The sequence below is a fragment of the Mobula birostris genome, chromosome 1 (genome assembly GCF_030028105.1).
Source record: "Mobula birostris isolate sMobBir1 chromosome 1, sMobBir1.hap1, whole genome shotgun sequence".
Lineage (NCBI taxonomy): Eukaryota > Metazoa > Chordata > Chondrichthyes > Myliobatiformes > Myliobatidae > Mobula > Mobula birostris.
Genome location: NC_092370.1, coordinates 61,906,850 through 61,932,883, shown reverse-complemented (window position 1 = coordinate 61,932,883; position 26,034 = coordinate 61,906,850). Strand labels below are relative to the sequence as shown.

The window sequence follows — 26,034 nt, the reverse complement described above, 5'->3', positions numbered from 1 at the left end:
TGTTGCTCCTCCAAACTGAGTTTAGCCTCATCATGGCAGTAGAGGAGGCCATGTTTGGACGTATCTGAATGGGAATGGGAAGCAGAGTTGAAGTGGGTGGCAACCAGGAGATCCTGTCTGTTGTGGCGGACGGAGTGGAGCTGCTCGATGAAGCAGTCCCCCAATCTGCATCAGGTTTCATCGACATAGAGGAGGCCGCACCGGGAGCACCGGATGCAATAGATGACCCCAACAGACTCACAAGTGAAGTGTTGCTTCACCTGGAAGGACTGTTTGGGGCCCTGAATGGTGGCAAGAGAGGAGGTGTAGGGACAGGTGTAGCACTTACGCTTACAGGGATAAGTGCCGGGTGGGAGATCCATGGGGAGGGATGTGTGGACCAGGGAGTCGCGGAGGGAACGATCCCTGTGGAAAGTGGAGAGGGCTGGAGAGGGAAAGATGTGCTTAGTGGTGGGGTCCTGTTGAAGGTGGTGGAAGTTGCGGAGGATAATATGCTGGATCCGGAGGCTGGTGGGGTGGTAGGTGAGGACAAGGGGAACTCTGTCCCTGTTGTGACAGGAGGACGGGGTGAGGGCCTTAGTGGGGGAAATGGAGATGTGGGTGAGGGCATCATTGATGATGGCAGAAGGGAAACCACGATCCTTGAAGAAAGAGGACATTTAAGATGTCCTGGAATGGAAAGCCTCATCCTGGGAGCAGATGCAGTGGAGACGGAGGAACTGGGAATGGCAAATACTAGAGGAACTCAGCAAGTTGGGCAGGATCTATGGAGGGGAATAAACAGTTGATGTTTTGGGCTGAGACCCTTCATCAAGACTAAAAGAGCAGCAGCCAGAATAAGGGGAACAAGTACAAATTGGCAAGTGATAGGTGAGACCAGATGTGGGAGAAGGTGTATGGGTGGGGAAGGAGAGAGGAAGCAATAAACTGGGAGGGGATGGGCAGAAGAGGCAAAAGGGCTGAAGAACAAGGAATCTAATAGCAGAGAAAAGTAGACTATGGGAGAAGGGGAACGAGAGGGAGATGGAGTGCAGATCTCCCAGTGGCCATCCATTTCAATTCCACTTCCCATACCCATTCCGATCTGTGTATCCATGGCCGCCTCCACTGTCATGATGAGGCCACAATTATGTTGGAGGAACAACACCTTATATTCTGTTTGGGTAACCTCCAACCTGATGGCACGAACATCCGGTAATGCCCCCCACCCTCCATCTTCTTCAGCATTTCCCATCCCCTTTACCCTCTCTCACTTTATCTCCTTGCCCACCCGTCACCTCCCTCCGGTGATCCTTCCCCTTCTTCTTTCTTCGATGGCCCTCTGTCTCTTTCAACAATCAACTTCCCAGCTCTTTATTTCATCCTTCCACCTTAAGGTTTCACCTATCACTTTGAGCTTCTCTCTCCCCTCCACCCAACTTTTAAATGTACTCCTCAGCTTTTTTTTCACCAGTCCTGACTAAAGGTTTCTGCCCAAAATGTCGACTGTATTCTTTTCCGTAGATGCTGACTGGCCCGCTGAGTCCCTCCAGTATTTTGTGTGTGTTGATCAAGAATAGTCTTAGATATTAAGAGAGTCATTGAATATGGGACAATGCAAGACATTGAGGTAAAAGATAAGCCTCCATCCTACTGGATGGCAGAGCCAGTATGTGCAGCTGAATAGCCTACCTCTACTTCTGTTCCTTAGTTTTTTGGTGGGTAAGGATAGTGTACTTCCTTTCCCTTGTAAAAAAAAACAAGTTGTTGGAGGAACTCAGTGAGTCAGGCAGTGTCCCACGGAGATAGTCAACATTTCAAGTCAGGACCTTAAATCAGAGACTAGAAACCGTCTTGACCCGAAATAGTGACTATCCCATTGCCTCCACGGATGCAGCTTGACATTCAGTCATTTGCTTTTTTGCTTCAGATCTGTGTGTTTGCTCTCCCATAATCTAGTCAATTGTATCAAAATACCAGTTTTTAAACAGGATGAAATCATGCAACATCAGAATCAGGTTTAATATCACAGGCATATGCTGTGAAATTCAAGACATTGCAATATACAAAAACACTAAATTACAATAAGAAATGTATTTTTAAAATTAAAAAAGTAGTGCAAAAAACGAGCAAAAAGAAAATCGAAGTAATGTACATGGGCTCATTGCCCATTCAGAATCTGATGGCAGAGGGGAAGAAGCTGTTCCTAAAGTATTGAGAGTGTATCTGCAGGCTCTTGTACCTCTTCTAACTGCTACCACCAGGGATGAGGGCATGTCCTGGGTAATGGAGTCTTTAATGATGGATGCCACCTTTTTGAAGCATCACCTTTTGCAGGTGTTCTGGATGCTGGGGAGGCTAGTGCCCATGATGGAGCTGGCTAGCTTCACAACTTCCTGCAGCTTTTTCTGGTCCTGTGCAGTGGCCCCTCCATACCAAACGGTGATGCAACCAGTTAGAATGCTCTTCACAGTGCATCTGTAGATATTTGCAAAAGTTTTTGGTGTCATACCAAGTCTTCTCTAAATGCCCGATGAAACATAGCTGTTGTCATGCCTTCTTTGTAATTGCATCAATATGTTGAGCCCAGGATAGATCTTCAGAGGCGCTAACGCCCAGGAACCTGAAACTGCTCAAGCCATCATGTTGGAGAGGTTATCAGGCAGAATATGAGGTCTTGCTCTTCCAATCTGAGAGTGGCCTCATCATGACAGTAGAGGCGGCCTTGGACTAACATGTCAGTATGGGACTGGGGATTGGAATTCAAATAGTTGGCCTCCAGGAAATCCTGTTTACAGATGGAGCGAAGCTGCTGACATAGCAGCTTTCTAATCTACGTTGGATTTTATCAATGTAGAGGAGGCTGTAGCAGGACCAGTAGACAACCCCAGCAGATTTGCAAGTGAAGTGTTGCCCAACCAGGAAGGACTGTTTGGGGCTCTGAATGAAAGTGAGAGAGGAGGTGAATAGGCAGGTGTAGTACCCCTTCCGCTTACAGAGATGATAAATAATAATAATTTGGTATAATATCTTGGTCTGAAACTGATCTGGAAAATTTACAAAGAGGATTCAGCATTCCAATTGAACATATGCAATTCTGATAAGAAGTACACAGTACTAAACTTAAACTTACATGAAAGCACAACTCGGAAAAATGAAGACATTATCACTATTGAAGAAAAAGTTAACAAATAGAAGAGCATGACCCTCCATGGAAGACACCCCCACGATCTCAGCAGGACAGATATTGATAAGGAAGTGCTGTAAGACTGGCTCAGGGTTGGAGACTCTTCTTAGAAACAGATTCCTTATGCCAAAAAGTACTCAAACTATACGTAATAAAAGCCCAACAAATTCAAGACGATAAATGCGAAAAAGCCAGGAAGAAACAGAAACCAACTCAAACTCATAAAAGACACTGTACCTTACTGTAAATACAGGCCTGATCCAGCTTTAGAGTCAGAGTCCTACAAATTACATTCGAGATAGGACAATCCATAATAACCATCCAGATATTATATTACAGCATAAACAAGAACAACTTACTTCATAGATATAGCCATTCCAAACACATATAACGTACAGAAATCAATAAGTGAAAAACACCAGAAATATGCAGAATTAAAGGAAGAAATTGAAAGACTTTGGAACATGAGCAGGGTATGTCCAGTTCCAAAAGTAATATCTACAACTGGTATCATCCCAAAGGCACTACACAATAGCTTTGAACAAATAGGGCCTCACAGCAATACCTATGTAAATCTCCAGAAAGCCATAATACTGAACACCGCTAGAATAGTCCAAAACTTCCTAGCAGTTGAGAAGTAAGTGTGCTTGACTATGCACAGGCTTCACCAGCTTGAGTTCAGAATAAAATAAAATACAACACTAATAGTAATCATAGTTCAGAGTTGAAGACCTCTTCCCAGAAATAGAGGGATTCCTTGTGGCAATACAGGAAGAGGTGGTTGGCACAAAAATATTATCAAAAATACATAATAAAACACCAACAAATTCAAGACAATAAATGCAGAAAATGCTAAGAGAAACCAGAGACAATTCAACACCTTACAGGATCATGCAGCAGTTTAACTCAGTCTGATTACTTATGCACGAACAATACCAAAAACTCCTTTATTGGGGAGGGGGAAGGAGGGGAGAGGGGGAAAATGAAGAAGTACGAGAGAAAAGACTGAGCATGAGAGATGCAATAGCTATTTGCACCTTCTATGAAAATAATGGTGCGAGGCTGATGATTAGCTATGATCCTGTAAAGTAGCTGAACAGGGTCAAAAGGCTGAATGGTCTACCTCTAACACATGAATTTCTTGTGGAATTATTATGAGGCAAGCATTTCAGTAGAAATGGAAAGAGCTTACAAAAGAAAGAAATATTTCCAATTATGAAAAGAGTTGGTGTCTGTTAAGACCACTTCGCATTTTAAGTTAAAATCAGCAGTAGGCCAGTATCTCCACCATTCAATGAGATAACGGCTGCTCTGAACGTAATCTCAACTTCGTGTACCTATCCATGCACAGTAACCATTCACCCACTTGCAGCAGAAATATCTATAATTCTTCTTCTATTGCTCTTCAAGTTCCCAAGATCCTCCATGAAAAAAATTCATCACATTTCTATCTTAAACCAATCATGTTTAAACAAAGACTCTCATTTCAAGGGTCTCCCACAAGAGGGATACTCTTCACACCCATCCTATCAAGACTTCCGAGGAGTTCCCCTTCATTCCTCTGAATGCTAGCAGATACAAACCAAGCCTGGTATACAAAAAGAACATACAATATTCATGCATAACCTTTCTACAGCCTTATCATAATTTTTTCCAAAATTTTGCAGAACACTCCTTCCATCTCATAGGCAAGGAAATAAACTTACAAACTGAGGGAATTACAGCAAGCCTCTCCTTATCTAAAATCAAGGGCATTCTCATCATAGATGGAGAATAATAAAGATTCAATAGGCTTGGCCTACTCCTGCCCCTAATTGTTCAATGTTACTCCAATTACAGCAAGTTATGTTTACTCTGCAACATCTTCTAATGTCTTCGTTAATAGACTGAATTTTTTGCATTTCCTTTTCAGTCCCAGTTTTGTCTGGCAATATGCGGCAGATGACATAGATTTAACAGTTAGCAATAGATACAGTGCCAGGTGTCAATAGGGAGAGTGAACAGGTTGTAGAAAGGCTTGGAGGATATAGGCAGGCAAAATCATTTGGCAAGGACATTTCAGACAGAATATAATAGAAACATTGAAAACCCTCAGCACAATACAGGCCCTTCAGCTCACAATGCTGTGCTGAACATGTACTTACTTTAGAACTTACCTAGGGTTACCCATAGCCCTCTATTTTTCTAAGCTCCATGTACCCATCCAGGAGTCTCTTAAAAGTCCTTATCATATCCGCCTCCACCACTGTCAATGGCAGCCCATTCCATGCACTCACTACTCTCTGCGTAAAAAACTTACCCCTGACGTCTCCTCTCTACCTTCTTCCAAGCACCATAAAACTGTGCCCTCTCGTGTTAGCCATTTCAGCCCTGGGAAAACGAGTCTGACTATCCACACGATCAATGCCTCTCATCATCTTATACACCTCTATCAGGTCATCTCTCATCCTCCGTCGCTCCAAGGAGAAAAGGCTGAATTCACTCAACCTATTCTCATAAGGCATGCTCCCCAATCCAGGCAACATCCTTGTAAATCTCCTCTGCACCCTTTCTATGGTATCCACATCCTTCCTGTAGTGAGGTGACCAGAACTGAGCACAGTGCTCCAATTGGGATCTGACCAGGATAACATTACCTCACTGCCCTTAAACTCAATCCCACGGTTGTTGAAGGCCAATGCACCGTATGGTGCCTTCTTAACCACACAATCAACTTACAGAGCAGCTTTGAGTGTCGTATGGACTCGGACCCCAAGATCCCTCTGATCCTCCACACTACCAAGAGTCTTACCATTAATACTATATCCTGCCATCATATTTGACCTACCAAAATGAACCACCTCACACCTATCTGGGTTGAATTCCATCTGCCACTTCGCTGCCCAGTTTTGCATCCTATCAATGTCCCGCTATAACCTCTGACAGCCCTCCACACTATCCACAATACCCCCAACCTTTGTGTCATCAGAAAATTTACTAACCCATCCCTCCACTTCTTCATCCAGGACATTTATAAAAATCATGAAGAGTAGGGGGTCCCAGAACAGATCCCTGAGGCACACCACTGGTCACCGAACTCCATGCAGAATATGACCCGTCTACAACCACTCTTTGCCTTCTGTGGGCAAGTCAATTCTGGATCCACAAAGCAATGTCCCCTTGGATCCCATGTCTCCTTACTTTCTCAATAATCCTTGCATGGAGTACCTTATCAAATGCCTTGCTAAAATCCATATACACTACATCTACTGCTCTACCTTCATCAATGTGTTTAGTTACATCCTCAAAAAATTCAATCAGGTTCGTAAGGCACGACCTGCCTTTGGCAAGCCATGCTGACTATTCCTAATCATATTATCCCTCTCCAAATGGTCATAGATCCTGCCCCTCAGGATCTTTTCCATCAACTTACCAACCACTGAAGTAAGACTCACTGGTCTATAATTTCCTGGGTTATCTCTACTCCCTTTCTTGAATAAGGGAACAACATCTGCAAACCCCCCCCCAAACCTCTGGAACCCCTCCCATCCCCATTGATGATGCAAAGATCATCGCCAGAGGCTTAGCAATCTCCTCCCACACCTTCTACAGTAGCCTGGGGTACATCTCATCCAGTCCTGGTGACATATGCAACTTCATGCTTTCCAAAAGCTCCAGCACATCCCCTTTCTTAATATCTACATGCTCAAGCTTTTCAGTCTTCTGTAAGTCATCCCTACAATCACCAAAATCCTTTTCCGTAGTGAATACTGAAGCAAAGTATTCATTAAGTACCTCTGCTATCTTCTCCAGTTCCATACACACTTTTCCACTCTCACACTTGATTGATCCTATTCTCTCACTTCTTATCCTCTTGCTTTTCACATACTTGTAGAATGCCATGGGGTTTTCCTTAATCCTGCTATCCAAGGCCTTCTCATAGCCTCTTCTGGCTCTCCTAATTTCATTCTTAAGCACCTTCCTGCTAGCCTTATAATCTTCTAGATCTCTATCATTACTTAGTTTTTTGAACCTTTCGTAAGTTTCTCTTTTCTTCTTGACTAGATTTTCAATATATTATAGAAATAAGTGAGGTCATCAACTTTGGTAGAAAAAAGACAATGGTGGAATATTGCTTAACTGGTGAGATACTGATTTGGGAGTGTTTCTTTCTTCGTTTTACTACCTTTTCTCTGAAGTGCTTTCTGTGATTTTCACTACATGACTCCAATATAATTTTAAGATAGTGCCCTGGTTTGGAATCAACCACAAGAGGAAATTATCTCTCTCGGTATATCCTCCAATTATCTCAAATAGATCACCCCATAATCTTCTATAATCAAGAAAATATAAAAAGTCTCTGCAATCTAGTCTCATAATTTAACCTTTTCATAACTCTGCTGATGTTATTTCTGGTAAGAATGCAGTGCAATTGGTTGTGGCAGCTTCCATGGGGTTGATCAAAGGTGTAATTGTCTTTTGAAAATGTATTTTTATGATCAGAAGACCCTGCTGGATATTAAGAACTCAAAGTTTTGCATGTCTACTCCATCAGTGAGTTGCTTGTTAGCAGAGGAAGTGAAGGAGCTGGACTTGTTGTGGCTCGTGCTGCTGCCTGCGTCGATGCACGAAGGTGGTGTGCAGTCTAAAAGCGAGTAATTATCTTAATCTCATTTCTTGTTGGACCTTGTTAATGTGGAATGCTCAAGTCCAATTCACTGAGTTATTGGCAAAAGGCAAGGGAGCTGTGTAGCCATGGTCATAGCAGGGACAAGGTGTCGGGGCATGCTGTTGTCTGTTTACAGCTGTTTAGGAGAAACGAGAGACGAGAAATCGATGCGCTCCACCGGAGTGCTGGGTGCAGTGTGGTGTAGCATCTAAGTGTTCGACTGCTGCCTGCTGCAACATTCATGGACTCAGGGTCCTGGGCTATATTTTTTTTGTGCTACTGTATTTTATTAATATCTTATATGTGATATATGTGCCTTGTGCTGTGTATGACTGTTGGTACTGCATTTTGCACCTTGGCTCCAGAGTAACACTGTTTTGCTCGGCTGTGTTCCTGTATGGTTGAATGACCATTAAAATTGAACGAATTTCCCGAAGTATTGCCTCCAGAAAGGAATATAATGGTTTTCAGCCAGAGCACTCTACAGGTATAACTTCCACTCTGTTCCATGAAAGAGCTGATGGAACACTTGCTTTTGTTTTGGACTTTTTTTTTAAAAAAGGATTTAGTCATTTCTGTATTTGGACCCCTAATTTCTCTCAACCCCAGTTCACAACTCTACCCCATTTAGAAAATGGTCTCTGCTTTCTGCCTTTTGGACCCAAACAGAACAGTTCCACATTGAGCTCCACCCACCAGGTACTGCTAACTCATCTGACCTATCAAAATCACTGTGATATGCCTCAGTCCAGTCTTCCTGTGCCAATAACTTGGTACCATTGGATATCTAGCTTCCTGGTGCTTCATCTAAGTCACATACAAACACTGTGAAATGATAACTTTTAAGCCAATCCCCTAGGCTTCAGGATGACTTGCTTCACTCCAATCCTATGGATAGTGAGCTGCTTCATCTGTGACCTGTAAACTTAGATGCAGCATGTGCTGGTTGGAACCCTGCATTCCTTCACTCCCCTTTCATTCTTTAGGTCAGGAAGTTTTATTTTACACACCACTGTCTTCAGGTGGCTGTAATTCTCCCCTTGAAATATGAAGCCATTACTAGACCAAGAATAATACTGATGATTGAACCAGCTCCCATAACCCCTAGATATTCTTTTTGAACTGATTTCAGCACTTTCTGGTAGAGATTCTTTATTTGCTAACTTTAGTGGGCATCAACGTATTTCAGTGGATATTCTGCAGTCCCCGTGTTTACTGGGAGGTGCCAGGTGATCGGTGAGCAGCTCCTCTTCCAAGGTCCTCGATGTTTCTGCAGCAACGTTTTTGGTACTGTCATAGTTTGTTTCGGAGCCAGGTTGGAGCTGACAAACCAGATTAGTCAGTCTAGTTTGACCTCCTTTCTTCTGTGACGGTGTATAAGCATTACAAAGTTGAATAAGCTTCCATACCTCCACCTTGTAACTAATTTTTTTCTTCTTTTACCCAATCCTGTGCTAATGTTATGTTTATTTTGTATACTTGTATGTATGATTTATGCTAACTTATGTTTGTTCTAGTCTTGCAATTCACCGTACTGCAGCTGTTGCCAAAAGCTAACTTTTTATTATATTTATACTCTTTAGCATACGATAACAATAAACAAAAGTGGATTCCGCCACTATCAATAAATGCCTCTGGTATCATGTGTTCACATTTTGGTCATGTATCGATTTAGACCTTTCAATGAATGCCTACCAGAAATCCATGACCTCCATTTTCTACTACATTCATAAGCATTTCAAAAAAAATTGGGCACAGCTGAAATGTTATGAATTCATTCCGGCTCTTAATCAGCTCACATTTCTCTACTGCTCAGTCATTTTGTCCCTAATGACAGATTCTAGTGAATTTCCCACAACTGATTTCTGACAAATCAGCCTAAAGCAATTTACTTCACATTTCTTGTATAATAGAATGACACCGACAGGTTTCAAATCCAAGGGAACAGCTCCGAGCCACACGTTTCTAAAGATCGTGCCCAAATACAAATAATTTCACCACGTATTTCTCTTAATGCACTCAACTAAAAACCAACCATCTTTATTCTTAGTACCTCTATCTATATTTTCTATTATTTACTCAAGTTAGTATCTTCTTTTGATTTATTTTTGATTTTCCTCGCATCTCACTCGTGGAGAGCAATACAAAATAGATGCTTAGAATGCCTGTGAATTCAAATTAAAAGTGTGAATGTTTGTCACATTTCCTCTCTCTTTGTTCTTGACATACCTTACATTATTCTTCTTGCATTCCATTTTCATCTCCTTACCACTTTATACGTCTCTCATTTCATGAGATCTCTATTGTCCTTTGCATTTGTGTATTTATTTACTTTGATATAATTATATCCTTTTCTTGTGACCCATAATCTTTAAGTACAATGATATACAGTAGCTCTACAGGAATGGTTGTTCAGTACTTTTGAATACTTCCCACTGATGGTTTGTGGTATTAGCTTAGTTTAGTCTTTTGTGGTGAATTGCTCCCTCATAATTTGAAATATTGAACTTAGACTTTCCTTCTTCCCCACAAACTATTGTTTAATTCTATTACATTAGCAAAGTATTTCGCTACTTTAGATATTGACAAATACAGGTTCATTGCTACCACCATGCATTGTTCAATAAAAGGTGGCCTACAAAATTGGTTTTGATTAATTTCATTCACATTAGTAATTTTTTTCTTTTTAAACAAGTGTAGTGCTAGCTTCCTGATATAGACTTAAAACTGTATCAACATACTTTTATGTAGTTACTAAAGCTATGAACTTATGTACAGAACACCAACAGATGGAGCTCTTGCAGTGAATGAACAGTTTGGCGAAAAGATGGAGGAACTTGAAAGAGAAGAATGAGGTGTATTTATTAGTGTCATTGGCAAGTCCCCAACTGCACCAAAGCAGTTCTCAATGAAATACCTCATTATCAGGAATCATGGCAGCCCAATTAAAACCTAAGTTTCACAAAAACTGTAGCATACAAGTAAATTACCAACTACATTCAGCCACTCATACAAAGATTCTTTCTCAAAAGATCTGTGGAATATTTATTTACTTATTGAGATACAACACAGAATAGGCTCTTCCGGCCTTTCGAGTCGCAGTGCCTAGCAACCCCCAATTTAATCTTGGCCTAATCACAGGACAATTTACAATGACCAATTAATCTACCAAGTGGTACTTCTTTGGACTACGGAAGGAAACAGGAGCATCTGAGGGAAACCCACATGGAGAGAACGTACAACCTCCTAACAGACAATGGCAGGAATTGAACCTGGATCACTAGTACTGTAAAGTATTGTGCTAACCACTGCACTATCGTCCCACTGTAACCACCATTCAGGATGTCAAATGGAGCTAGCTTTTTGTTTTTAACCTTTAGCAAAGCAACTTTCCCTCAATTCTGCATCGAAAATCAGCCTAGATTTTACCTTTTTGGAATGGATCATGAGTTCAGACCTGAATCCTATTCAAAGCCAAGGTAGCTATCTTACAGTATTGTTATGGATAAAAAATGTCTTCTGTCCAATCACAGTTCAATAAGATTGAAAAAAGCATAATATCTTTCTTTAAAAATCTTTTTTTTCATTTCCTATTAATGTAATGTAGGTAAACCTTCCACAATGTACACTACAAATGCTAAAATTGAACAATGTAGTTGTTGTTCCTCTCCGTGCCTTGGGAACCTTGCTGTTTCCTTCGCATTTGTCTGCTTTTTTTTTTTGTGTGAAGCTGAGTTGCTTGCTCAATGCTCAACCCAGCATGGATGGGAAGCGTGGAAGGGGCTAGCTGGACTCGAACCCCATTCCACTCACCTTGAAATCTGGTGCGTATGCCACTACAACACCAACCGACAATAACTGAACAATAAAGAAGAAGAAGGAGAAAGCCCTTAACTCCGAGTGGAGTCATTGGGACGCCGTCATGACGGCTTTTTTTTTTAGCAGGCTTTCTTTCTTTTATGAGGCCGAGTTGCTAGCTCGACACTCAACCCAGCACAGATGGAAAGTGTGCAAGGGAGCCGGCTGGATTCAAACTCGGGAGCATTCACTCTGAAGACCGGCGCTGATGCCACTAAGCCACCAGCCGGCAACTGAACAATACTTATATTTAAATTAATTAAATTCACAGGACAACAAAGTTATTATGTTTAAATCATGATTCAGCTAAAGCAACCTGCTGGATAAAATAAAACTGGTAAGAAATAAGGACAGACTTGAATTATGGGTCAAATGCAGGCAAGTAGGACGAGCATGATGGGCATCATGGTCAGCATAGATGAGCCAGGCCAAGGGGCCTGTCCTCATGTTGTATTACACTATATGACCCTATGACCTTCCAATGATCACTCAAAATGCAGTAGCATTACTCAGTAAAATTCAATAGGTTAAATCTGGCTCTGAGACTCTGTGGATGGCAATATTTAACTGAATGGTGACCATGGGGTTAGACATTAAAAAGCACTGAGTGCTTTGAAAGTTACTAGTGGAACAAAAAAACAAAAAGCTTGGTAACTAGAAATGGATTCCTTCTGTTCCATAGTAAATACGCAATGTCAATAATGTTATAAAGAGTTTACTTACTGGTCACTCCATTTTCTCCATAAGGGGGTGGTGTACTTTGTTGCTCCTTTCTGTGTGAGTCATCGTTATCTGATGTATCTGCTGATCCCGGTGGACCCGCATAACCTACTTCCCTAAGAACACCACGGCTTGTTCCGGTAGCGGGTCGAAATTTAGCTGTTTTGGATGGAAGTTGTGATGACTCGGGTGTGCCCGGGGGTCCTGCTTGACCTCTTTCCACTTTGTTAAAAGAGAAAAAAAATCAATAGTCACTTCAGATCATTCAATATGGTCAAAAGATCAATCATTGCTTGTAGTGAATTGTTTGCTTCTCTACTGAGAAAATGGCTACATTAATCCAAAGTGAACCATAGGAATTAAGTGAGCTTAAGTCACCAACATGCTCCTGTAATAATTACTATTCCCTTTTCTCAGTTTCTTCGTCTCCACCATATTTGTTCCCAGGATGAGGCTTTCCTTTCTTCGGCATCAGAGAAGTGCGCCTTCTTCAAAGAACAGAATTTCACTTCCTCCACAATTAATGCTCCTCCTATTCATCCACATCTTCTCCATTTCCCAGACATCTGTGCTCACTCCTTCTACCCATCATCTTAAGAGGGATAGGGTTCCTCTTGTCCTCACCTACCACCCCATGAGCCTCCACATCCAACACATCATTCTTCACAACATCCGCCATCTTAAAAAGGATCCTACCACCACACACATCTTTACTTCCCCCCTACTCTGTGCTTTTCACAAGGATGACTCCCTCTGTGGTTCACTCGTCTATTTGTCAGTCCCTCACCTCCATTCAGGGTCTCGAACAGTCCTTGCAGGTGTTAGGGCAGGCTATTGCATCTGGTGCTCCCAACACAGCCTCATCTACATTGGTGAGACTTGATGTAAATTGGGGGACTGCTTTGTTGAGCATCTCCACTCCATTCACCAAAAGTGGAATTTCCCAGTGGCCTATCATTTTCATTTTCTATCCCCATTCCTGTTCTGACATGTTGGTCCATAACCTCCTCTTCTACCACGATGGGGCCACTCTCAGGGTGGATGAGCAATTTTCCATCCAGCTAGCCTCCAACATGTACATCAATTTCTCTGTCCAGTAATTCCTTTTCCCTCCTTTTCTTTTCCTCCTCTTCTATTCCCAACTCTAGCTTCTTCACTCTTCTCCTCACCTACCTATCACCTCACCCTGGTGATCCTCTTCCTTCCCTTTCTCCTCAGGCCCACTCTCCTCTCCTATTAGATTCCTTCTTATCCAACCCTTTACCTTTCCCACCCACCTGACTTCAAGCTTGTCCTCCTTCCCTACCCCCACTTTTTTATTCTGGCTTCTTCCCCCTTCCTTTCCAGTTCAGATGAAGGGTCTTGGCTTGAAACATCAGATCTTTAATAATTTTCACAGATGCTGTCTGACCTCCTGAGTTCCTCCACCATTGTGTGCGTGTGTTACTCTCACCAATGCCAAAATGATAGATAATCTACAGTTTTGGTGGTTGATGGCCTTTGCAGTCAAATAGCCTGTTGACAAGTGCTAATCTTTTAATTTTCTTTAAGATCAATCTAATCCTTCCCTCCTACTTGTTACATACACCTGTTAGGGTGCAATCTCCAGTTACCTTATAAGGTAACCGTAGCCTTCAGCCAGGAGCAGATGTCATCAGGTGGTTCCCAACCTTTTCAGAGTGTTTCGACCCTTAACCATGACATAGCCCTCCATTTTTCTATCATCCATATGCCTAAGAGTTTCTTAAATGTCCCTAATGTATCTACCCCCACCACCAATCCTGGAAGGGCTTTCCATGCACCCTCCAGTCTCTGAGTAAACAACTTGCCTCTGGCATACCTCCTGTATTTTCTTCCAATTACCTCATAATTATGCCCTTCATATTTTGCTCTGGAAAGATGTATTTGGCTGTCCATTCGATCTATGTCTTGTTGGATTCTGAGGTTTTAATCCAAGGTTCTTTTACAAGTCAGGAAAAGGGCATAGAACTTGTTGCCTCATGATCATTTTACTAAACATTGACAGAACACAGAAAAATTGAAATAGGCATTGATAGAGATCTACTAGTTGAAGAAAGAGAGAGCAAAAGCTAAGAAAAGTAATTAAAATTAGGATGACATTACTCTGTGGTCAGCTATTTTATACTACAGTATAAAGATAGGAAAATTCCATTCAAATTTGTAGTTAAGAGTTAATCAATGAGAAAGCACTTACTCAAATGATGCAGAACAAAGACATTTCCAGAGCTTTCCAGAATTATACTTTGTATAACTACTACTGGCACATTAAGCTATTAGATACACCTACGAGCTTCTTGAAATACAAGCAGAAAATTAAGTGTTAAACTGCAAGGAAAATAACAAATAACGAAGCAGAATCAAACAACAGCAAGTGCGAGCAATTCTAATCAATGAAATTTGTTGCTGTTGTCACTGAAAGAATTAACTATTACCCTGACAGTTAGGTTACTCATACTACCACACTGTCAAAGACAACATTGCTCTTCGTGGATAAGCGTAAACATTCCCACAGGTCCTAGCTGAGTTAAAAGGTAAAGCAAATTAGGAGGGAAGTTTTAGACACTAAACTCTAAGGGGCATGAAGCCACCTCAAGATAAAAAATTACAAGCCGTGCTAAAGAAGTTGCAATAATTCAAGCTGTAATGTGATTAGTGAAGAAGGCTGCAATGTCAAGCCACCTGGGAGGCACAACTCTGAGAAAATGGGGTGGGAAGATGATATTTGTTTTTACAAGCGACCATATAGTACAGTACTCAAGACTTCAAGCATGGGAAAATTACTTAGTTCAAACATTTGAACAGAGGCGGGTATCAATAAATAACAACTGGGAATTTATATAATGTCTGAGCAGACTGTGAGAAACAAATAAACAATTACTGGATGAAGTTGGTCATGGTCCAGCCTATTTCAGTAACTGCAATTGCACTATTAAATATATTATTTCCCCAAGAATAGGATTAGCTTACAGTAAACAATCCTTAATATTGCAGTTACATCTTGAAGCCAGCTGGCTGTGCAATGTTCCTGGAGTCAGAAACTGCAGCCACACTGCTGATTTACCACTAAGTTGCACAGATTTCCACACTGTCTTCGTCTTCGGATGCAATACTCTTATTAGCCAGAGAAAGTTTTGAATATTCAAGATGTCTATATTTTAAATACAGGCATGCTAAGTTTGAAGACCAAAAAAACTCAAGCATGACTTGGGAATTTATCCCAGGCACTATATTATTTATGCAAATAAATAAATTGGACAGCTTTTTGTAATTATTACAACTTTGTGGTCTTTACTTCAGCAATTGATTTTGGATGATTTCCCTTGTAATGAGAAAATCCTGAATGACTACAAAAGCAGTCAGCCAAACATTGCCCCCAGTGATGATGAAAGCCTACAATTCAACAATATCCCACTTTCAAGTTTCATGGTGGAATTAATTCAGAGGCAATGGAATGAAAATAATTAGTAGTTTGCCGGCTGTATCATCCCAGCTGTTAAAAATCAGGAAAGACATTGTCAATTTGCTCATATGGAGTATAATGTACTAATATTTAACATGATGTAAGATCATTACTGGAACATGTGCATTAAGTGATCAGATACTGTATGCACTCAATACCTGAGGTATACATACAGTGTTTAGGTGAGCAATACTTAATGAAGTAGGATATAAAATATGCATGTCTAAAGCCTGACGTACATTTTCAATGCTTGACATAAATATATGCAATGTGATATATAGTATTTAGAATAAAAATGCACAGGATATTGTGTGTGTGTGTGTGTGTGTGTGTGTGTGTGTGTGAGATTCATGTGTATATTTTTTAAACTCAGCATCCGGGTGTAGCTGACAATGACATTTATTGACCATCACTAGCTGCCTTGAAAAGGTACAATGACCTCTTAAACCACTGCAAGTTTTCTAGATACGTAGGAAAAACCGGCTTGCCAGCACCAACTTACACACGTAGAAAGATGGCAGAAAAAAGGACAACAATCAAAGTCAGAATCAGGTTTAATATCATAGGCATATGTCATGAAATTTGTTGCTTTGTGGCAGCAGTATGGTGCGATAGACTATACATTATGACTAAAGGACTATAAATTAAAATAAATATATACTGTATATAGAATCAAATTAAATCAGTAGTGCTAAAAGAGAGCAACACATAGTGAGGTAGTATACATGGATTCATTGTGCGTTCAAAAATCAGATGGCTGAGGAGAAGAAGCTGTTCTTCCTTCTTAATGGTAGAAACGGGAACAGGGCATATCCTGGATGATGGGGTTCATAATGAGATTGATGCCGCCTTTTGCTGGGGAGGTTAGTGCCCATGATGGAGCTAGCTGAGTTCACAACTTTCTGCAACTTTTTTCAACCCTGTGCAGTGGCCCCTCCATACCAGATGGTGATGCAACCAGTTAGAATGCTCTCCACATTCCATCTGTAGAAATTTGCAAGAGTGTTTGATGACATTCCAAATCCTCCTCAAACTCCTAATGAAGTATAGCCGCTGTTGTGCATTCTTTGTAATTGAATCAATATGCTGGGCCCGGGATAGATCTTCAGAGATGTTGACACCCAAGCATTTGAAACTGCCCACTCTTTCCACTGCTGATCCCTTAATGAGGACTGGAATGCCTTCCCTTGACTTCCCCTTCCTGAAGGCCACTATCAATTCCTTGGTCTTATTGACATTGAGTGCAAGGTTGCTTCTGTTGTTACAACACCACTCAACGAGCTGATCTATCTCACTCCTGTACACCTCCTTGTCACCATCTGAAATTCTGCGAGCAATAGCTGTGTCATCAACAAATTTCTAGCTGCCATTTGAGCTGGCCTAGCCACACAGTCAGGGCTAGACCAGTGGGCTAAGCATAGAGGTGTACCAGTGTTGCAAAGAGAGTATGTTATCTTCAATCTGCACTCACTGTGGTCTCCTAGTGACAAAGCCAAGGATGCAGTTGCAGAAGGAGGTACAGAGGCCCACATTTTAGAGCTTCTTGATTAGCACTGAGGGGATGATAGCACTTACCAGTTACCATCTGCCACTTGGGAAAATACCTGTTTATTCCTACTTTCCACCTGCTGTCAACCAATTCTCAATCCATATTACTCCAACTCCATGTGTGTTATTTTTACACATCTTTTTATGGGGCCATATAATACATATTCTGAAATTCTGGTACACCACATCCATGGGTTCTTCCTGATCAATTCACCAGGCAGATTTCCCCTCCCCCCCAAAAAAAACTAAATCATATATATTGAACACACGTTCTCTTTCATAAACTTGAGCTAATATTGAAAAATTCTGAAAGTTTTCCAAGGGTTCTATTATGACATCTCATTTAATAGTGTCTCGCATGCTTCCATTACTGATGTTAAGCATATCACAGTGTAATTTCTAATGTTCCTTCTCTCCTTTTTTAAATAACAGAGTTATATTTGCCACTGTCCAATTTGGAAGAAGACCAGTACATCTATTATTTCCAGGATCACTTCCTTTAATTTGCTGGAACGTAAATTATTAGGCCCTGGTGAATTTGTTGACCTTCATCTCCATCAATTTGCCTAGGACTATTTACTTAAATAATAATACTGACTTCCTTCAGTTCTCCCCTCTTATTAAACCCTTGCCTCACCCAACCACCCCGACATTCTTTGCAGATTACTTTGCAACCCACCCAAACCTTTGTGAACCTTTGTGTACACACTCACAAAGTAGGTAGAGTGTATTTCAGTTAATTGGGACAGCTGCTTATTTGGAACAACTCATAAAGAACAAAAACTAATTGAGAAATTAGCCGTGATTCTCGTTGTTTATTTTAAATGGGACAAAAGACTGTAGCTGCACAGTTTTTAACTAGCATCTGTCACATGCAATTGTGTGGGCGTTACACTGTGCTTACAGCAACAAGAGATTGTAAAGTGTCATTTGTGTGTGCTTGTGTTGAAAAAGTAGTGATATTTGTTACTGATAGCTGGTAAGAAATAAGCGGTAAGAAAATTTAGAATTGTTTTGCTCAATGTAGCTTTCGAGCATTCAGGCTTGGAGATGTCAGAGACAGCTGGGAGAATGAAAATGAAATGATTTCACTACTTCAACAACTTAGGAATTGTGAAGGATTTGAAGCTATTGATAATCATTTTGAATGTTACGATGAAAATGAAGATTTGGAGGATGCAATTGTTGATAGCATTGTATGAAGGTAGTCCATAATCTGCACCAGGAGTCTGCACTGATTTTGTTCATTTACATTCAAAGGAACACAGCAGCATAGATTGGATAAATTCTTCCATTGATAACCACTGGGAATTAATATAGTTTTATAACAGTGCAGTATTATTGGCAATGTTCTATATTTCATTTAAATACATAATTTGTTACTCAGTTAAAGTGTATTTCAGAATCAAGTGTAATATCACTGGAATATTTTGTGAAATTTTATACCTTTTAACTATTTCCATGAAACTTTTGCTAATTGGGGCAGCTGCTTAATTGCAAAGGTCCCAGTGTGTCCCAATTAACTGAAATCCATTGTATTTAATTGTTTACCACTTCCTCGTTTCCCATTATAATTGCTTCTGTTCCTGACTAGGAGAATCTACAACTTCCTTCATAATCTTTTCTTCTGAAAGCTTTTTTAGCCATTTTTTATATTTCCTGCAAATTTACTCTTATACTCTATCTGCCCCTCTAACTAAATCCTTCAGTCAATTCTATAGTGCTCCCAATCATCAATCAGCCTGCTAATTTCTCCAGCAATTTAAAATGTTTCCTCTTTGGATCTAATACTACAGTAACTTCCTTTGAAACTGTAAATAAGTCATCCTTTTTGACTAATTTTAGTGCCAAATGGAAATAATTAATTTTAAGTTATGTACATATTCTTCAAATATTATCTATTGCCTATCAACTGCAAACCCTTTTGAAAGTTTTCTGACTTAGCTTAACTTCATACCTCAGCAACAGTCATAGAACATGACAGCACATAAACAGGCCCATTGGCCCTTCTAGCCCGTGCTGAACCATTAATCTACCTAGTCCCATCAACCCGCACTCAGACCACAGCTCGCCCATCCATATACCTATCCAAATTTCTCTTCAATATTGAAATCAACCCTGCATCCACCACTTGCACTGGCAGCTTGTTCCACACTCCCACCAACCTCTGAGTGAAGAATTTCTCTCTCATGTTCCCCTTAAACATTTCACCTTTCACATTTAACCCTTGACCTCTAGTTGTAGACCCACCCAACCTCAGTGGAAAAAGCCTGCTTGCATTGACCCCATCTATACCCCTCATAATTTTGTATTCCTCTATCAAACTTCCCCTCAATCTTCTCTGTTTTAGGGAATAAAGTCCGAACCGATTAAACCTTTCCCTACAATACAAATCCTCAAATACCGGAAACATCCTTGTAAATTTTCCCTGTACTCTTTCAACCTTATTTACACCTTTCCTGTAAGTAGGTGCCCAAAACTGCACACAATACTCCAAATCAGTCCTCACCAACATCTTAGCCCAACTCCCAAACTCAGTATATTGGTTTATGAAGGCCAATGTGCCAAAAGTTTTCTTTATTACCCTATCTACCTGTGACATCACTTTCAAGGAATTATGGATCTGTATTCCCAGATCCTTCAGTTCTACTGCACTGTTCAGTGCCCTACCACGCTCAGTGTAGTCCAACCCTGGTTGGTCCTCCCAAAGTGCAACACCTCACACTAGCCTGCATTAAGTTCCATCTGCCATTTTTCAGCCTATTTCACCAGCCGGTCCAGATCCTACTGCAAGCTTCGATAGTCTTCCTCACTGTCCACTACAGCCCCATTCTTGGTGTCAATCACATTATCATCCAGAACAATGATATTATGATAAAGAACAGTTGACCCAGCACCAATCCCTACGGCACAACTGAGCAACTGAACCTTGTTGACCAACCTCCCACGGGGGACTTTGCCAAATGCCATGTAGACAACATCTAATGTCTTACCTTCATCAACTTTCCTTGTAACTTCCTCAAACAACTCTATAGATTGGTTAAACATGACTTAACATGCATAAGGCCATGATGATTATCCCTAATCAGTTCCTGTCCATCCAACTACTTACATATTGTGTCCTTAGAATACCTTTCAACAATTTACCCACTACTGATATCAATCTCACAGCCTGTAATTTCCTGTTTTATTCTTGGAGTCTTTCTTAAACAATGGAACCACATTAGCTATCGTCCGATTCTCCGGCACATCACAATTGACTAAGGATGTTTTAAATACCTCTCTGCTAGGACCCCTGCAGTTTCTGCACTAGCCTCCCACAGGGTCCAAGGAAACACATTGTCAGGCCCCGAGATTTATCCACCCTAATTTGCCTCAAGAGAGCAAACACTTTCTCCTATGTAATCTGTACAGAGACTATGACCTCACTGCTGCTTTGCCTCACATGAACAGACTCAGTGTTGGTCTCCTGAGCAAATACAGATGCAAAGAATCCATTGAAGACCCCCGCCCCCCCACCAATCTCTCTTCCGGCTCCACGTGCAGATACTAACTCGGATCTTCCAGAGGACCAGTTTTGTCCCTTGCTATCGTTTTGCTCTTAATATATCTTTAGAAGCCCTTAGAATTCTCCTTCACTTCAACTGCTAGTGCAACCTCATGTCTTCTTTTAGTTCTCCTGATTTCCTTTTTAAATGTTATTTCACATTCATTATACTCCTCAAACACCTTAATTGTTCCTGCCTGCCTACATCTGCTATGCACCTCCTTCTTTTACTCAACCAGGGCCTCAATATCACTTGAAAACCAAGGTTCCCTAAACCTGCTATCCTTGACTTTTATTCTGACAGGAACATACAAACTCTATTCTCAAAATTTCACTCTTTCAGGCCTCCCACCTGCCAGTACACCTTTGTCAGAAAACAACCTGACCCATTCTACACTTACCAGATCCTTCCCGATACCAACACAATTGGCCTTTTCCCAATTGAGGATCTCAACCCAAGGACCAGACCTGTCTTTTTCCATAATTAATATCATTATGATCACTGGATGCAAAGTGTTCCCCTACACAGAGTTCTGACACCTGCCCTGTATTATTCCCTAAGTATCGCGCTCTCTTTCATTGGGACTTCTATGTACTGGGTTAAGGAAACTTTTCAGAACACATTTGACAAACTCTTTCCCATCCAGCCATTTTACAGTATGGGAGTCCCAGCCAATATGTGGAAAGTTAAAATCACCTATCATACCCTAAATGTTGTGACAGTAACAAGAAGATGGTGCCAGCGAACAACACAGCCAAAGGCGATGCTCTTCAGACAGTTCACAAAACCACTTCTTTTACTACTACTTCTTTCAGATAGGATTCTGCTACAATTGAAAGTTGTGATTTACATTTTAATGGTGTGTTTCCAGGCTGATTGAGCCACTTGGTGCTTTGCTGCCTCTGACGGAGTTTGGTAGGATTTCGAGCAGAGCTTGCAGTCTGGAGGCCAAGAAGCCTGGAGAGAGAGTGTGAGCCAATGATCAACTCCACTTCTTGCTGATCTAAGTGTTGAGTAAGTTAAAAATCAACAAGGACAACAGCAGAAGGTAAGCGGGTGTTCAGCGCTGCCTGCCTGTGTTTGACAGTTCTCACTCTCGCTTGCTGCTGCTGCAGGAAGGTGTCTGCATGTGACCGGATTCTTGCTCTCTCTCTGCTCCTGGAGGAAGATAACCTGCGTATGGCTGGTCTCTTTCAATCTCGCTTGATACTGCTGGAGGATGGTGCCAGAGTCTTGGAGCTTAGGCAAAGTTTAATCGACGTGGTTTGTGGATTGGACTCTGTGTTTCTGGTTACTTCTTTTTTTGTTGCTATGTTGGATGATTTTGATCGAGGCGGACTGGCCTTGTCAACGAACGACACAATGCTAAATTGAACTGAACAGAACAGAATATCCTTTCGACTGCTTCAATGATTCTGTGGTTCTGATGTTTTATATTTTGTGCTTTCCGCTTGATTTTGCCTTTTGCATGATTTGTTCTTTTTATTTGCGCGTTGGGTGTTTGATGTTTTCTTTGAATGGTTTCCAGGGTGTTTCTTTGTCTCATAGCTGCGACAAGATGAATCTCATGGTTGAATACTGCATATATACTTCGGTAATAAATGTAGTTTGAATCTGATGTTTCTTGCAACAGTCTGTAATCTCTCTACAGATTTGCTCCTCTACAGTATTTGGTCATACTTATTCATATTCTGAACTTACATTTCTCATCTTATTTCCACCTTAATTAAGAAAGCTATCATTTTATGATTACTCTTCCCTAATGGGCCACACAACAGGATTGATACATTCTAATTGTGCACTAAGTTGTTGTCTCTGGTTGTTTCCTTAATGCATTGGTCCGGGAAAAAAAAACCTATGTACCTACTCCAGGAACTTTTTATGTATGGTGTTATTACTAATTTAGCTGAGTCAGTCTATAAGTAGATTAAAGACACCTATCATTATTGTTGCATTCTTACTGCATGTGTGTCTAATTCCATCCCCCAACATCATCACTGTTATTTGAGAGTCTGCTAACAATTCCCCACCATTTTCTGACCCTTAGTGATTCTTAGCTCCACCCACACAGATTCTATGTTGTGATTTTCCAAGCCAATGCCCTTCATCACCAAAACTTTGATTTCCTCCTTAACTCATTAAACCAACACCCACTCCACACCCAGTTCTGGTGAAAGTGCTCTCACTAAGCCTTTTCAGATTGAGATCCACAGACAATGAGGAACCAGGAACATGCTTTCAGGTCAGGGTGATGCACAACTCGAAGGAGAACCCGTCGGTGGTGTTTCCCATCTACCCACTGACTGCCATTGATGGGAGAGGTAATAGGTCTGAAAGGTGCAGTTACAGTAGCCTAGGAGGATGACAACAGGTCATTCTGTAAATGGTAAATACTTCAGCCCCTGAGGACAGGTGGTGAAAGGAATACCTTCTTTGTGGAGGCTGTAGATTATCATTGCCTGAAGGGCAAGGGAAAGGACCTGGATAAGGGAAGAGAGCCCTATGGCTGTGCTTGTAGTCAACAGTGAGTAACATACTACCACAAAGCAGCAAAGCAGCTGGAAGCACTTGGGCAGGTTGGCAAAGACAGCAAAGCAGCAGATGGAATACAATGTAGGGAAATGTGGGGTTATGTGCGTTGGTCAGAAGAATAAAGGTGTAGAACGGCGTTTCTGAACCGGTGTTCTGTGAAAGGTCACTAGGGGTTCTGCAAGAGATCAAGATAAAAAAAAAACATGATTTTTGAACTTCACGCAACGTGCAATGCTAGTGCTCACAGTGGTGCGCAGTGACTGAACAGCCCCGTTCACAATCCCGTTAGAGGACCCCCAACCCAGTGCAACAGTGTGCAGTAGGACCACCTTTATTTGCTTGTCCATTCTCAATTTTTGACTCGAGATAGGGGAGGACAGTAGGCTGATATTTGGTGAGCGCTGTATTGCATGGAGGGGAGGACGGTAGGCTGATGAGGAGTGTGAAGTGCATTTTCTGAGAATTGAATAGACATAAGATGGTCCAATGTAGTGATTTTTGAAGAGGAGGATTCGAGGCCTAGGCCTCGGATAATTCTGATAAGGTTAATGACGAAAAATTACAACCTTCTGTGTCATTTCGCAGAACTACTGCAACACTGGACACATAAACATTCTGTCCTTTTTACAAAACTATAAAAGTTTCTTTACATAAATACACGAAGTACAAACATTATGTATTTACAAGACAGTGGATAAATTCAAATTGAAATATGGTGACTACTGTCTATAAAACAATCAATTCCCTGAGAGGGCCCACTGCTCCTGGAAATCCCCCACTGTACCCATTGTGACCGCGTGCTCCCTCTCCAAGGACAGCTGGGCATGACGGTATCCTCAGAAGAGGGGCAGGCAGTCGGCCTTGGCAGAGCCCTCGACTTTCCGCTGTCTAGAACTGTGAATGGCCATTTTGGCCAGGCCCAGGAGCAAGCCCACCTGTAGATCCTCCTCGTGACGTACCCCCTTCCATACAGGGTGCCCGTTTGTAAGGATCGCGAGGCTGAAGTGCAACCAGAACCTGAGCAGCAGCCCCTTCCAATACTCAATCAGGGGCTGCGACCTCTCACACTCCACACAAGTGTAGTACACTGACTCTTCCAGGCCACAGACAGGTGGACAGAGTGTCAGTGAACCTGCTTTAAAAACCTGATGCATGGCACTGCCCCATGCAACACCTTCCACCCCAGGTCCCCAATGTACAGGGGAACACTCCTGCAGAAAGAGATTTCCACCAGGGGCTGAAGTATTTACCATTTACAGAATGACCTGTTGTCATCCCTTTAGGCTACCGTAACTGCACCTACACTGCCAGATGGTTAAACTGACTGCCAAGGCGAGTCTGGTTGGCAGATGAATACAAGGATGTGAAAGGTGTGCAAGAGCAGCCCATACAAGAAACACTATGGAGTGTCACAGAAGGGCACGTTGGGCATCTCCACAAGATGGTTCACAATATGTGGGACTCCTGAGGCCTGGGTCTGATGAGCACTTCTGGCCCGTTACGTAGTGCAGCCGGAACCCCTCCACTTCCCTGAGCCCCCTCGGCACCCACCGGGACAGAATGGGGACAAGCCCCTTCGCAGCTAGAGTACCATCCCCTCCAGGGCAGGAGCAGCCTGGCTGGATGAGACTAGACCCCATACCCTCAACAGCTCTCAGTAAAAGCAAGGCAGTTCCCACAAAGCGGCGCGGGTGATGCTGTCTGCTGGAGGCCGCATGTCTTTCTGCAGGCAATGACCCCGGAGGTGAAAGTACATCGCAAGCGCATGCCATCTCGGAGGGTGGTTGCTATACAGGTATCTCTACAGAGTCCCGAGGTGGAAAGCCGTCAGCTGGGTGTGCACACACACCAATGACGGACCGCCCTCCGTAATCAGAAGACTCAGGACCACAACAGAGACCCAATGCCTCCTGTTGCCCCAGAAGGTCACCAGCCTCTTTGCATCCTGGAGACAAAAGCAGTGGGCGGGACTAAAGTAATCAGCCGGTACCATAGCTTTACAATGAAAGGTCTTATCAATGGGTTTTACATGGACTAGTGATCCAAGTTGTCCTATTCCATTGTGCCTAGTCTGTGACAAACAACATAGAAATGCAGCAATGGCTCCAGCAAAATTGAAAACGCACCTAACAACAAATCACAGCCATATGAAACATAAAAGGGCTGATTATTTTAAATGATTATTGGAATCTCAAAACAAATTAATTAAAGATTTTGATTGAAAAGTCAGTCCGTAAAAAAGTTCAGGAAGCAAATTATTCAGTAGCTCCAAGACTAATTCAATTGAGAATGTTTAGAAAACTGTGTGAAAACCTAGACAAAAAGCATACCAATCTCCTGCTACATACAGAAATTCAGTGGCTTAGCAGAGGAAGAGTTCTCAACAGGGTGTTTGAGCTGAAAAGTGAATTACAGGAGTACTTTCAAGAAAATAGCAGACCAGATTTTGCTAAGTCTTTGAAGATGGAGCACGGCCTACTGAACAGGCATTTTTAATCATATGAACCAGTTGAACAAGTCTCAGCAAAGCCCTG

At 41.7% G+C, this 26,034-nt stretch overlaps 1 protein-coding gene across 2 annotated transcripts in view; it reads right to left on the bottom strand.

Annotated features, from left to right (window-relative positions):
• The window catches only part of LOC140196558 (EMILIN-2-like), a 90,269-nt gene that overhangs the window by 6,861 nt on the left and 57,374 nt on the right, over positions 1–26,034 (bottom strand). For both annotated transcript variants that reach the window (XM_072255989.1, XM_072255979.1), the window contains exon 5: positions 12,395–12,613. In XM_072255989.1, the coding sequence (XP_072112090.1) occupies positions 12,395–12,613 (219 nt within the window). The remainder of the gene's footprint in view (positions 1–12,394; positions 12,614–26,034) is intronic.